We start from the raw sequence: 12,535 nt of genomic DNA, 5'->3' as shown, positions 1-12,535 counted from the left end.
GGCTTCCCAAGTCCTGAGCCGAAGAAACCAGTTTTGAGGAAAGAGCTCATCACCTGAACCTCTGAGAGGTTCCGTACGAGACCGCCAACATTCCTGGGCCAGCTCATCCATGAATTGCGCTGCCCAGGGAAGCAATAAAACCACCCAGGCAGCCGCTCCGGGGCACACACCCGCACCCCTACCCCTCTCTCTCCCCACCTCCCTTTCAAATCACTGTCAAGTCATAGAAGAATGGCAGCTCCCTACCTGAGGGTGGCGCTCTCCCCCTGCCGGACCGTCACGTTGTCCATAGCTTTGGGGAAGGTGGCATCTCCGCTGCGCACGGGCACTCCTGTGGGTACAAGGAACAGCAGCCTGAGAGACACGACCACGAGGCACTTCCAGGGCAGGAACAGGTACCCACAGACCCCCATCCTCGACAGCCACAACTTCCCAGAACTCTTGCAGCCGCACGGCACACGCCCCCCCGGGCGAGCACAGGAAGTGGGTGGGGTGGAAGAGCGAGCCCAGGGACAGAGCAGTGAACTCGCGGAGATTGAGAGGCGCGGGCAGGAGAAAAGCGCGCAGACTCCTCCGAGTCTAATATTCCTCCCCCAAACCCAGCCTCAGCGCTCCAGCCTCGGAGAACCAGTTTCCACGGAGGACATTCAGAGACGATTTCCTCGGTGCTGCTTCGGCCGGGAAAGGTGGCCGAGAGAGGGGAAGCTCAAGGCAGGTGCAAAGGTGTGGGCACGTCTCAGGAGTCCCTTTTTCCCCTTAACAGTTCAGACATGGCACTTTGGAGTGGCAAAAGCACTTTGGTACCCGAAGGGGGACACAGGGTGGGTTAGATCCGGCTACGCAGAGGTCTGCAATCCCTCAGTTCCAGCACGGGGAAATCCAACACTTTCTTTGTAAGTTTCAGAAGCAGGATTGCCAGTAGAATACAATCTGTAACAATAGCAGGGATGAAAAGTAGAGCACGGAGGAGGCAGCAGGGGGTGTGCGAGAAGGAGCCGGCTGCGCGGGGATTTGGCCCCAGGATCCTGCCGCAGACGCCTAGGTCAACTTCCTGGGATCCGAAATGCGCGCTGCAGCTGCTTCGATGTTGCTGGTCTCGGCAGGGGCCGTGGCCGCGGCGGCAGCCGAGGCAGGAGCGGCCAGGCGGGAGCGGACCGCGGAGGCCCCTTGCTCGCTCCTCGCTCGCTGGGGAAAGCGAGGCGCAGCCGGCACCGGAGCCGCGCGGACGCCACGCTCAGCGGCCGCCCCCGGCCTCCGCGCCGCCTTCCTCCCGGGAGAAGCCCCGACGCGCACGGGCCCCGACCGCCGGGGTTGTCATGGCAGCAGCTCCATCACTGACCGCCACTTTCTCCCGTGCCGGCGCCGCGCAAGCGGGCGGACTGCGCGCTCATCCCGGCGGGCGGGCGCGGGGTGCGGGCGGGCGCCCACCTTAACCCCCGCCGCGCCGCGCCGCGGCACTGCACCAGTCCAGGCGAGGAGTTTAACCATTTCCCGCCTTGAAAAACGGTCACTTCCAAATTAAGAAGGCAAAGTCACCACACAGTTTTAATAAGCCCGAAACACCCTAAAAAGGGTCACAAACTAATTAGGAAAAGAAAACCCTGCAGCATGCATACATACACCTTTAAAATGATCAGATTAATATTATCATTTAGAGTGTTGGAAGGATGTTTTCTCATTTTTATTCAATTGTCAACGCCCACCCCAGCAACTCTCCCCCCCCCCATAAATGCTAGTTTAAAACACCAGAGACTCAACACCACCAGTCATTTTATTCTCTTAATTAAATTTATTGGGGTGGCATCGGTTAACATAATTATATAGGTTTCAGGTGCCCAATTCTACAACACATCTCTGTATCCAGTATTGTGTGTTCACCCCAAGTCAAGTCTCTGTTCATCACCATTTATCCCCCTCTACCCTCCTCCACCCCTCCCTTGCATCACACACTGTTGTCTGTCAACACTACCATTCTAAATAGAGATCTTCCATATACAAAACAAACGCAAAATCGCAGAAGCCTCTTCATGTGTGAAACTGGCAAAATCGCGTCAAAATCTTGGTCAAGTTCAGACACTGACTTACACTCTTTATTCTTGTTCTGTCGACATTAAAAGATGCTGGCCCTGCAAAAGTGCTCACTCAGATGAATGAGTGTGAGCTTCTCGCTTTATTCATGCTATGGACTCCCAAGTTTCCTGGGTTTCATACTCTTGCAGAGCTGATTTCACCTTAATAGTTGTATTTTTCAAATTTTTGAAACCTGCCTTCCTCTCAGTTCCTATCACTTCCCCTCCGCCTACATTTTTATTTCTGCCTTAACCTCAGCTCTGGTGGAATGTGGTGCATTCCCTTTCCAGGGCATGGCTCCTGAGCAAGAGGGAAGCCCCTAGCAAACCAGCGTTCACAGCAATGCTAACACTGCCATGCTGTCTTCCCAGGGATTCCAGATCTGAGCTCCCTGCACTGACCCATATTATCCCTGGGGATGGAGGCTGAAGAGGAAGCAACAGAGGCTTTTGTTTTTCCCCCTGACTTTCTACCACAGCTAACCAGGAAACCCCCACCTCTTCTCTCTCTCTCAACTGATAAATAACAAAAAATATTTCCCAAAAGTCATGTAGTCAATACCAAAGAGACAAAATGGATCATCATAACTGTACCATAAAAGTCTTTGCACCACGCAAGTTGCAACCATCACTCTCATGTCAGTATAGGTGTGTTAAGGATGACACAAATGTTTCACTCATCATATATTCCCCTCACTCTAACTACTTTAGATTGGTATAGACTGAGGTCAAGTGTGCAGGTGTGGAAGCCAAACTCCAGGGTAACAAGAAAAGACTGAGCAGGCTGGCTTTTCTAATAGCTTACCAGAAAGTGGTTGACCATGAAAAATCGAACAACTTTACACTGAAGATCTCAATTAATTTATCATTAGACTCATTTTCTCCCCCTACCCTCCTATTGTGACTTTTTATGATATTGAGTTCTCATGGAAATCCATCTGCTACTTTTGGCAAGTGGGGACCATTTGATGTATAGCACCCAAAAAAAATCAATTGTCAACTTACGGCCATAGCCAAAGACTTTGCTACCAGAAGGGGGAAATGACATTTATGGAGAGCTGGAAAGTTTTGTTTATATGTTTTGAAAGAAAAGGAGGAGAATTCCCCTAGTTTAGCGCCAATCCATTCTTGCAACTTCTTGTTTCATCATCATTGTACAATGGAAAACTGTAGAAATAAGAAATTGAATGACTTCACCAAATTAAAATTATGTGATGACAGATAAAACATGTGAGATTGTGTTTGCTGACCCTCAGTTGGCTGAATTTGGGGTTCTTTTTTCCCAAAATCTCCAAGAGTCACCTCTAATTTTCTATCCATTTTAACCATCCCTATTCTCCCTGCCCCAACCCCTCTATGCAAATGCATCCTCACTGCCTGTGTGGAAACAAAAGCTATCCAGGAGGAAGGAGAGGGACTCCTCCTATCTTTGGAGCCATTTCCCTGCAGACTGGAAAATGGCAGCGATGATTCCTTTCGTGATAAATTCTAATCCTGGCTCTTGCATCTAATTCCCGGATAGGTACAAATGAGCATTAGTTTTTGCATCTAGGAATGTGGGTAATGACAACAACAGACCTTCCCATGGGGCCTACATACGTGATTAACTCTACAGTAAAATACTTAGAAATCCATTTAAGGTGGAAGATGCTCTATTAATACATTTTGCCTGCCACCCGTTCATTTTTATGGCTAGGCAGAAAAATAATTCTTCTGATGGACCCTTTAAGGTGTTCAGTTTATGCCAATCTGCGTGCAGTTGTCTAAGACAGACCATCTTTCAGTCCCCATGAAGGGACAGTGCTGAGCAGTAATATCCCAGCAGTGGCTAAAAGGAAACCCAGAAGAGCTCAGTAATGCTCAGGTGGAACAAAGAAAAGCTACCCGGGACTTCATCCCAGCTCTTTGAACCCAGGGATCCAAACTTTATTCAAAAATGGAAGTTTAGAAAGTGAAGTGGAGAAAGGTCAGAGATGCCCTCACAATTAACAAAGCCCCATCTATTTCTCTCAAACTTGTTATTGAAGTGGTTTGAATAGGTGAAGATCAAAATTACATGTCAACTGCCTTCCCATCCCCTAATCCCTAAATATAACCAACATTTAGTGGCTTATCATATATCTTGTCTCTTGCTTCATAAAACTGCTGGATTTATTTTATTTTCCCCGGCATATCCAAGTTAATGAAAAAGGGATGACAGTCAGAGCAATTTCATTATTTGTATTCTTTATAGAAACAACTTCCTTTCTGCCTCCTGGAAAGCCGATTCCTAACGAGCACCCACCTCCACCTGCTTCCCCCACCGCCGTCTCCTTCCTCCCTTCCCTCTTACATACACATATACTGTACACATAAATCAACTTGTCACAGCTTGTCTCTCTGCTGACAGCTGTAATTGCTTCAGGTTATAAAAATATCTATAGGACAATGCCTTTCAAATACGCACAGGCACACGCACCCGTACACAGTGCCTGAGTAAAAGAAAACAATCATATTCCCTTTAATAAGCCCATGGCTGCAAAGGAGGGGTGTGCAGCCGCTGGCCCTGCAGCCTGTGGAATAAGGAAGCGCTGGCAGGTAGGTGAGGAAACAGGTACACGGAGAATTCTGGAAGAGGGGGCATCTACACACTACAGCAGGGGTGGAACAGGGAACGATTTCCAGCAAAAGGGAAATCAGCTTTTGTTTTTGTTTTACGATGTTACCTACAGCAAGCCTGGGTTAGCCACAGCGATGTGACTATTCCACATGGGAGACCGAAAGAGGAGCACTAGCTTCAGAAATGCCAGTTCTTCTTCTCCTTCTCTAAAAAGGCTAAAGGCCCCCTCTCCTGGTGGAGAGTCTAAATTGGAGCACAGGCAAGAAGATGACAAATGCAGGTGGTTACAGTGGCATGGCACCAAATAGGTTTTGGAAGGTGTGGTCAGAAAAGGTGCTGTTGATCAGGATAAAGAGGTGGCCCAAGAATAGGGTGGGGCTGGACTCTGGGAAAAATACATGCTATTCTTCCTCCTATATGAATATAGGAGCAAATAAAGTGGCTCGGCCAGGCTGGAGTCTAGCATGTTAGGATTTCAACAGGAAGAGCAAGAGGGGAAGAAGCCTCCATGAAGGAAAAAGGAGGTCACTAACAGAGAGAATGGAAGATAGAAATAAATGGAAAAGATTAGACTGTCTATGAACTTTGAAAGCCATAAAACTTTCTAAGAGATTCATAAAGTGCAGTGATGGTCAGTAGAACAATTGATCGGTAGACAGAAATGTAGAAAGGACCAGGGTGAATGATCAAAATCAAAACTCCATAAGAGCAAAAGCCAGACACCCAAGGGGGAATGTCCCAAGAGCCAGAAGTCCATAGGGTAGAATCTTTCTTCATCTTGTTTTTGGTTCTTAAGACCCTGATTCCCAGGACCGCAGAGTGATGCAGTCAGAGGGAACCTTAGAAGATGTATAGCATAGCACTCTCATTTTATAAGTGGGGGCTGAACCCCAGGACAGAGGAATAATTGCTGTAGGGATATAAAGTTAGTAACTGGTAAATCAGGACTAGAACTCAGGACTCCCGCTCCTGTCCCAGTGTTGTCGAAACTGTACATGCCAGGTAACTGCGCTGCATATGAGCTAAGTAGTAAAGTATCTCCTTTGGATGCTATGTCTACTAGCAAGAGAGAGTTCTAGAGGAAGTCATGCCATTACTGTCCAGATATCTCTGAGTATTCAGTTACTCAACTGCATTCAATGTTTTCAGTAAACTTGAACGAGTAGTTTCTGAGCTCCTTTTGTGTATCAGGAATGGTGTTGGAAGTTAAAGAGACAGAGCCCCTGCCCTCAGTTTACTTATAGTATAGTGCTGTTGGACTTCTCAGAGGTTTTATTTGTATAAACATTCACGATTGCTGAAGTTATAATGAACTCAACCTCATGCTGCCTGTAAGCCCTTGAGAACTTTCTCATGGCTGAGAAAAACAAGCTGGGGTGTTTCATTACCCAGACATTGACCATGGCTTTCTAAGCTTCATTTCGAGGGGCAGTAGGAGGGAAGGGGATGCTCTCAAGGATTTATAAACATAGGGAAGAATTCATCTGCTCAACCAACAAGCACGGAGGCACAGCAGCTAGGCACTGGAAGGTGGCTGAGCGAAGCGAATCAAACCAACGAGGGGCTCATCCTGATCATCCTGGGCAAGCACACAGTGTACACTGATAGCAGCAGAGGCAGACTGTAAGGACAAAGTTTGAAAAATCGTGGAGATGATTATGAAAACCCTATGAGGAGTTAATGGAAGAATGCATATAACAGAAGGGTTCTTGTGGAATCTGGAAGCTCAGGAAAAGTGTCCCCTAAGGAAATGACTTTAAGCTAGTATTAGTGAGAAGGAGGTGACGGGACAGGCAGTGTGGATAGGATCCCAGGAGCAGACAGACAGGACAGGATCTTCACAGCCCTGGAAGGAGCATAGGCAGAGGCTGCCGTTTCTGTTCTCAGATGGTGCTCATGGAAAGGGCGGATGAGTACGTCTAAAGGGCTGTGTCTGAGTGAAAACTTCTAACTGCTTTCACATTCTGTGTTCACACATTCATCGATGCACTCAGTACATATTTATTGATTAAGAATGACCATGGGATTTGGACTCAGACAGACCAGAAGTCAAACACTCATCTTCTTCATTACTAACTGGGTCACCTTGGGGAGATAAGTTAACCTTGTTTGTAAGACAATGGTGATAATGGTACCAACTGCACAGAGCAGGTGAGGATGAAATGACACAAGAGATGTAAGGAGTTTAGTGCAGGGCCTGCTCCACAGCAGGGACTAACCACGTGGCAGCTCCCTCTTTTTACTGAGAGGCCCAGGCAGGGCAAGTGCTTCCCTCATTCACAGAAGCTGTAGGCGGAATATTCATTCAAAGAACCCAGGAGCCTGCCCAACATAGGCCCATGAGCACCATCTGTGTACACATCCTAGGGAGGTTCACTCCAGAGACAGAGCAAAAACATCATGCTGGGATGTGGTCAGAGCGAGGAAGTGGCTTCGCTTTCAAACCAGAACAGGAAGAGGACTGACCTTCCAGGTCTCACCCCGGAGTCACAGCCCCAGCGTTCTCCAAAAGCACACAGGATGTAGGCCTGTGGGAAACAACTTATGCTGGGGAAACAGGGTAGGGCTTTCTCTTCTATGGGAGCTAGGAGCTGTCATCTGTCATGTTCCCAAACACATCTGCAAGGCAGCAAAATAAACTGAAAAAAAGAAAAGGCACCTCCGTCCCCTCATAAGGTGGGTGCTACCCTCTGACCTCCTTCTGCTGAAACCTTTAGTCCTCCTTTGCTGCTGTGTGACTGATGACTGTGTCCAAAGCCTCTTCAGTCTAGACTGTAGATTGGTTATTTGATAATAATATCTTGTGACTGATGCATTGCCCTTCATTTCTGCTGTGGAACATCTCAGCACAGTGCTTCAGGATCAGCCTGGTACCTCTGCCTAAGGGAGCAAGGTTTCGTGCAGACGTCTATTTACGTGCGTAAATAGACACAGTTCTGATGTGTTTAGGATGCAGTCCAACCAGAGTCGGGTGGCACCTGCTCATTTAGAAAGAGCTCTTTGAATGTCAAGCTCACCAGCCCCAACTTGGAGCTTAACGGCCTAAATGTGCTCTGAGAGGAACTTATCTTGCCTCTGTCCCTGCCTGCTGATCTTCCTAAACAATCACCTACCACACATGTTTTTCTTTAATCCTTCTCTTCATCTGCTTTAGAGGTTTTACTCATTGTTCCAGAGCCAAGAGCCGCAATGGAAGATGTAAATTATAATGAATAAGACAAGAATGTGTTCAATAACAAATGGGCTCAGTTGTACTTTTTTTTGAAGCTGACATTTTGTCAATATTATTTTTAAAACAGAAGATCCGGGTTCTAGTCTCAACTCAGGCCATCATTGTGTCACCTCAGATAACTCACTTGTTTTCTTGAAATTTTAGCTTCTTTGTCAAAAGAATCATCTTTTTCATAAATGGGTCTTGGAGAAGACCTAATGTTAACGCAGTTGAATGGGCTAATACACTTTTGAAAGTTAAAAGAGTTATTCTAGAGTAAGATGACACCTCATTCGAGGGGCTGGAGGTCAAGGGTATTCCATTCAAGCCTCAGGCTTTCTACTCACTGACTGTATGAAGCTGCTTGAGTCATTCGCTTTTAATCTAAAGAAGAATTTGGGTTAGTTGACTTCTAGGGATCCTCCCAACTTTGATGGTCTATATAGTTTTTTGTTTTTTTTTCTTTTCCATTGATTTGAGTGAGATAGATAGATAGAGAGAGAGAGAGAGAGAGAGAGAGAGAGAGGAAGGGGCGGAGGGAGAGAGAAAAGCATCAACTCGTTGTTTCACTTAGTTGTTCCATTTAGTTGTGTATTCATTGATTGCTTCTCAAACATGCCATGATCAGGGTCAAACCCGTGTGACCTCAGGCGAGCTGGGTCGATGCTTTATCCACTGACCTATCCGGACAAGGCTGATAGTCTATAGTTTTAATGCCTCTCAACACTCTTCTCAAAAACAGTTTAGCCTTGATATTTACTTATTAGTTCATCCCATAGAGAAATAGCCCTCCTCCTCATGTCCTTCCACTCTTGTCAATGACCAAGGTATCCACTTCAAAAGTCAGAAAACTGTTGTACTGAGTAATTAATGAGCTGCATTGGATCTAAGGCAAACTGATGGAAGAGCCAAGAAGATTAAAATTCTTCTGATAAAGGGTTTCATTTAGGAAGAGAAAATCCCACAATGCAACCAGCAATGTTAATCTTCAATAAATATGCTCTTAATATTTAACTGGCATTTATTTAAACTTACAGTAACTGTCCTATTAAATCTAAATTAATTGCCCATTTGGGAATCTTCCCCTAAAGCCTAGCTGGAACATGGCTGTCCAGATCATAGTCTATGCTAGGCATCCAGCCATAAAGAGAATATTTAAGCCGTTCTTCTAAAACTAGACTATTAAGAGTATCATGGTCTGAAGGACCTTAGAGGTCAAATGGACTAGTAAGTTTTATAACCTGTGTCTTTTGACTTTCTGGGGGCCTATTTTTTCCAACGCTTCAGTAAGGGCTTATTGTGTATTCACTTTAACTATCTATTTTCTCCCTCTCCTTTGTATTTTTAATCTTTTTCTCTCTCATCTCTCCTTCCTTCCTTCCTTCCTTCCTTCCTTCCTTCCTTCCTTCCTTCCTTCCTTCCTTCCTTCCTCCCACTCTCTATTTCTCTTTCTCTCTTCCACCCTTTCTGGTAGTAATTTTTTTTCTTTTGTACTTTGTATGTTAGACTCATTCTGCTGTGATTTTGTCTCAATTTCTCTTGAATTTTTTTTTAGCAAGAGAGAGAGACAAACAGGAACAGACAGCTGGAAAGGAGAAAGATGAGAAGCATCAACTCAGTTGTGGCACCTTAGTTGTTCATTGATTGCTTTTCATATGTGCCTTGACCAGGGACTCCAGCCAAGCCATTGACCCCTTGCTCAAGCCAGCAACCTTCGGTTCATGCCAATAATCATGGAGTCATGTCTATGATCCCCTGCTCAAGCCAGCAACCCATGGTCAAGCCAACGACCCATGTTCAAGCTAGTGAGCCCATGGTAAAGGTTGTGAGCCATATTCAAGCCAGATGAGCCTGAGCTCAAGCCAGCAATCATGGCATTTTGAACCTGGGTCCTCAGCATCCCAGGCTGACAATCCATCCACTGTGCCACTGCCTGGCCAGGCTCCTGAATTTTTTAAGATAAGCCATTTTGGACACTGCAAATTTTATATACACATATATGCATATATATATATATATTATATATATATATGTACAAATACACATATATAGTATTTTTTGTGTCCAAATAATATTTGGTAATAGTATTTGTATATAAAAGACTAAGAGCTGTGAAATAATCCCTGAGTCACACTGCTTTATAAGGGTCAGTGAGAGTGTAATTGGGTAGAACTGATCTTTGCTATCCCTGAAATCAATCAATACTTTTTATTATAAATGTGGTCCCAGTTGAACTTCTGGGATGTTATTTTGCTACAGTTAAACACATTTACAACATTATTATATCACACACAGGCCCCCCCAAACACATACACACACACACACCCAGACACACACACACACCACACACACACACACACATACACACACACACACATACCCTGCTTCCATCCAATCAGTTTACTGTGAAACATGTGGGTTAAAGATAAACACCTAATCAGACAGGTTAGTGTTCAAGCTGAGTGAATTTTCCTCAAGAAGTGGGAACTGGTTAAGACTAAAATAATTTAGCTGAAGGTTTCTGAAGATTTTGGCCCCTGAGGTAGAGTTACAAAGGTTGCCCGTCTGCCTTGCAGGGCCTGGAGAGAGGTAGTGATGAGAGGGGAGGGGAGTCAGAGGTGAGAATGGTTAGAGGGAATGGAGAGGCACGGGTGAGAAGAAGCTGGGCAGATGCGAGGACCTGCTGCACGTTTCTGAGAGGACTAAAGGTGTTCTCCACTGTTAGCTGGTGGAAGGCTTGCTTTCTCGCTAAGCTAATGCATAAACCATCCCATTTCCTTTCTCCCCTTCACTTCAATCACTGTCAAGCCAGACTAAAGACACTACACAATCCTCAGTGTCTTCATAAAAATCCCTTGCATTCAAAGCTCTTTATTCTTTATTCTGTTTAGTCTTAGAAACTCAAGAAATAATTGAAGACCTTTCTATGTATGTGTGCATTCTCTTGGCTTTTACCTTACCTGTGCATCATTATTCATTACCATTACAAGTTCAGGGACTCTCACAACGAAGCCGAGAAGTCTGCAGTGAGAACATCACACCACTTCTAACCTGGGAGTGGATACGGGTTTGCCCTCCCGGAAAAGAATGATTTCCCAGAAGCTTTTGTACACTTTCCTTGCTTATTTACCCCAAGTGCTGCACGTGGTGCTGCAGGCAGAGAGACAGCAGAAGCAACTTGTAACTGGCTTGGAAGCGTGGACTTAAATGTGACTCAAGTAGCTTTAAACATGGGGGGGGGAGAATATGAAAAATGTGGAGTGTACATGTGAGTAAGTGACAACGTGTGAAAATAATTTATCTCAGTCTTTCACAACAGTTTTGACAAGGTGACAGGATCAAAGATGCCTTTGTAAAAAAGCAGTGGTTAATGAGGATACTATTTTTTTTTCAAAGGTAAGAAATTAGCTTAAAGCTAAGACACAAATCAAAAGCTAGATTGACATGTTTCTGTATGAAAAAAATATTAATACTAGATTCCCCAAGGGAGGGTTGCTGGGACAAACCCAATGTAATTTTTTATCAATGATCTGTCAAAGGGAATTCATGAAGAACTCTCCCAAATTTGCAGACATTAATTTTCCTTATGTAATTGAATCTTCAGTTGATATGGATGAGCTGTAAATAATCCATAACGTTATGAGAGCATGTAAAGAAGTGGGCAAACGCAATGTAACACAGTTTAGGAAAAATCATATAAAATGTGTTTCTGGACTCTGGTCAGTGGAATTAGGAGGAGTGATGAGGAGTAAACGAAGCATGGATGTTAGTGTTAATGGCTTTGACTTTAAGTCCAAGCTCAGCAAATTGCTAGCTTGACCTTGGATATTTGTTTTCCTCTGAGAGCCTCAATTTTCTCCTGTACGTAATAGGGGTATCACCAGTCTCATATATTTGCTGTGAGGGTTAAATGAGATAGTACATGTGCAGTACCCAGTGAAGTGCCTGGTGTGTGATACACACTCCACGAATGGCAGCCAGTGATTGTTCTTTGACATCATAGGAGAACAATGTCAAAAAATAGTCGTAGCCAGGCCCTGGTTGGTTGGCTAAGTGGTAGAATGTCAGCCCAGCTCGTGGATGTCTTGATTCCAGTCAGAGCACACAGGAGAAGTGCCCATCTGCTTCTCTACCCCTTCCCCTCTCACCCCCCCTCTCTTTCTCTCTCTCTCTCTCTCTCTCTTTTTCTCTGCAGCTATGGCTCAATTGGAGCGAGTTGGCCCTAAGCACTAAGGATGGCCCCATGGTCTCTGCCTCAGGTGCTAAGAAGAGCTCAGTTGCTGAGCAACAGAGCAATGACCCAGACGGACAGAGCACTGCCCCCTAGTGGGCTGGCCTGGTATATCCCAGTTGAGGTGCATGCAGAAGTCTATCTCTCTGCCTCCCCTCCTCTCACTGAATAATAATTAATAATAATAATAATAATAAAAAACAGTTGTCACCAGTGGCTCCCAAGCTTTACTCCTTACAACACATTTAGGGCTATGAGATTATATATTATTATCTGCAGATATCAGGACTTTTAACCCCAAAATTGAATGTTGGGTCAAACATTATATGAAAGCTCTTAGGATATTGAGAAAAAATAGAAAGAAAGAAAGAAATATTGCCTGTATGCAAAAATACTCTATTCTATATTATATGCTAATATGTGTT

At 45.0% G+C, this 12,535-nt stretch overlaps 1 protein-coding gene across 6 annotated transcripts in view; it reads right to left on the bottom strand.

The window, feature by feature from the left end:
* The window catches only part of NTM (neurotrimin), a 1,036,467-nt gene that overhangs the window by 438,957 nt on the left and 584,975 nt on the right, over positions 1-12,535 (bottom strand). For 3 of the 6 annotated variants that reach the window (XM_066259757.1, XM_066259761.1, XM_066259762.1), the window contains exon 2: positions 247-331. In XM_066259757.1, coding sequence (XP_066115854.1) covers positions 247-331 — 85 coding nt within the window. Of the gene's footprint in view, positions 1-246; positions 1,368-12,535 lie in introns of those variants that run through there. The other 3 variants (XM_066259758.1, XM_066259759.1, XM_066259760.1) reach the window with 2 other exon arrangements.

This window comes from Saccopteryx bilineata, chromosome 2 (genome assembly GCF_036850765.1).
Source record: "Saccopteryx bilineata isolate mSacBil1 chromosome 2, mSacBil1_pri_phased_curated, whole genome shotgun sequence".
In the NCBI taxonomy this organism is placed as follows: Eukaryota; Metazoa; Chordata; class Mammalia; order Chiroptera; family Emballonuridae; genus Saccopteryx; species Saccopteryx bilineata.
This window is presented reverse-complemented; position numbering and strand designations above follow the sequence as displayed.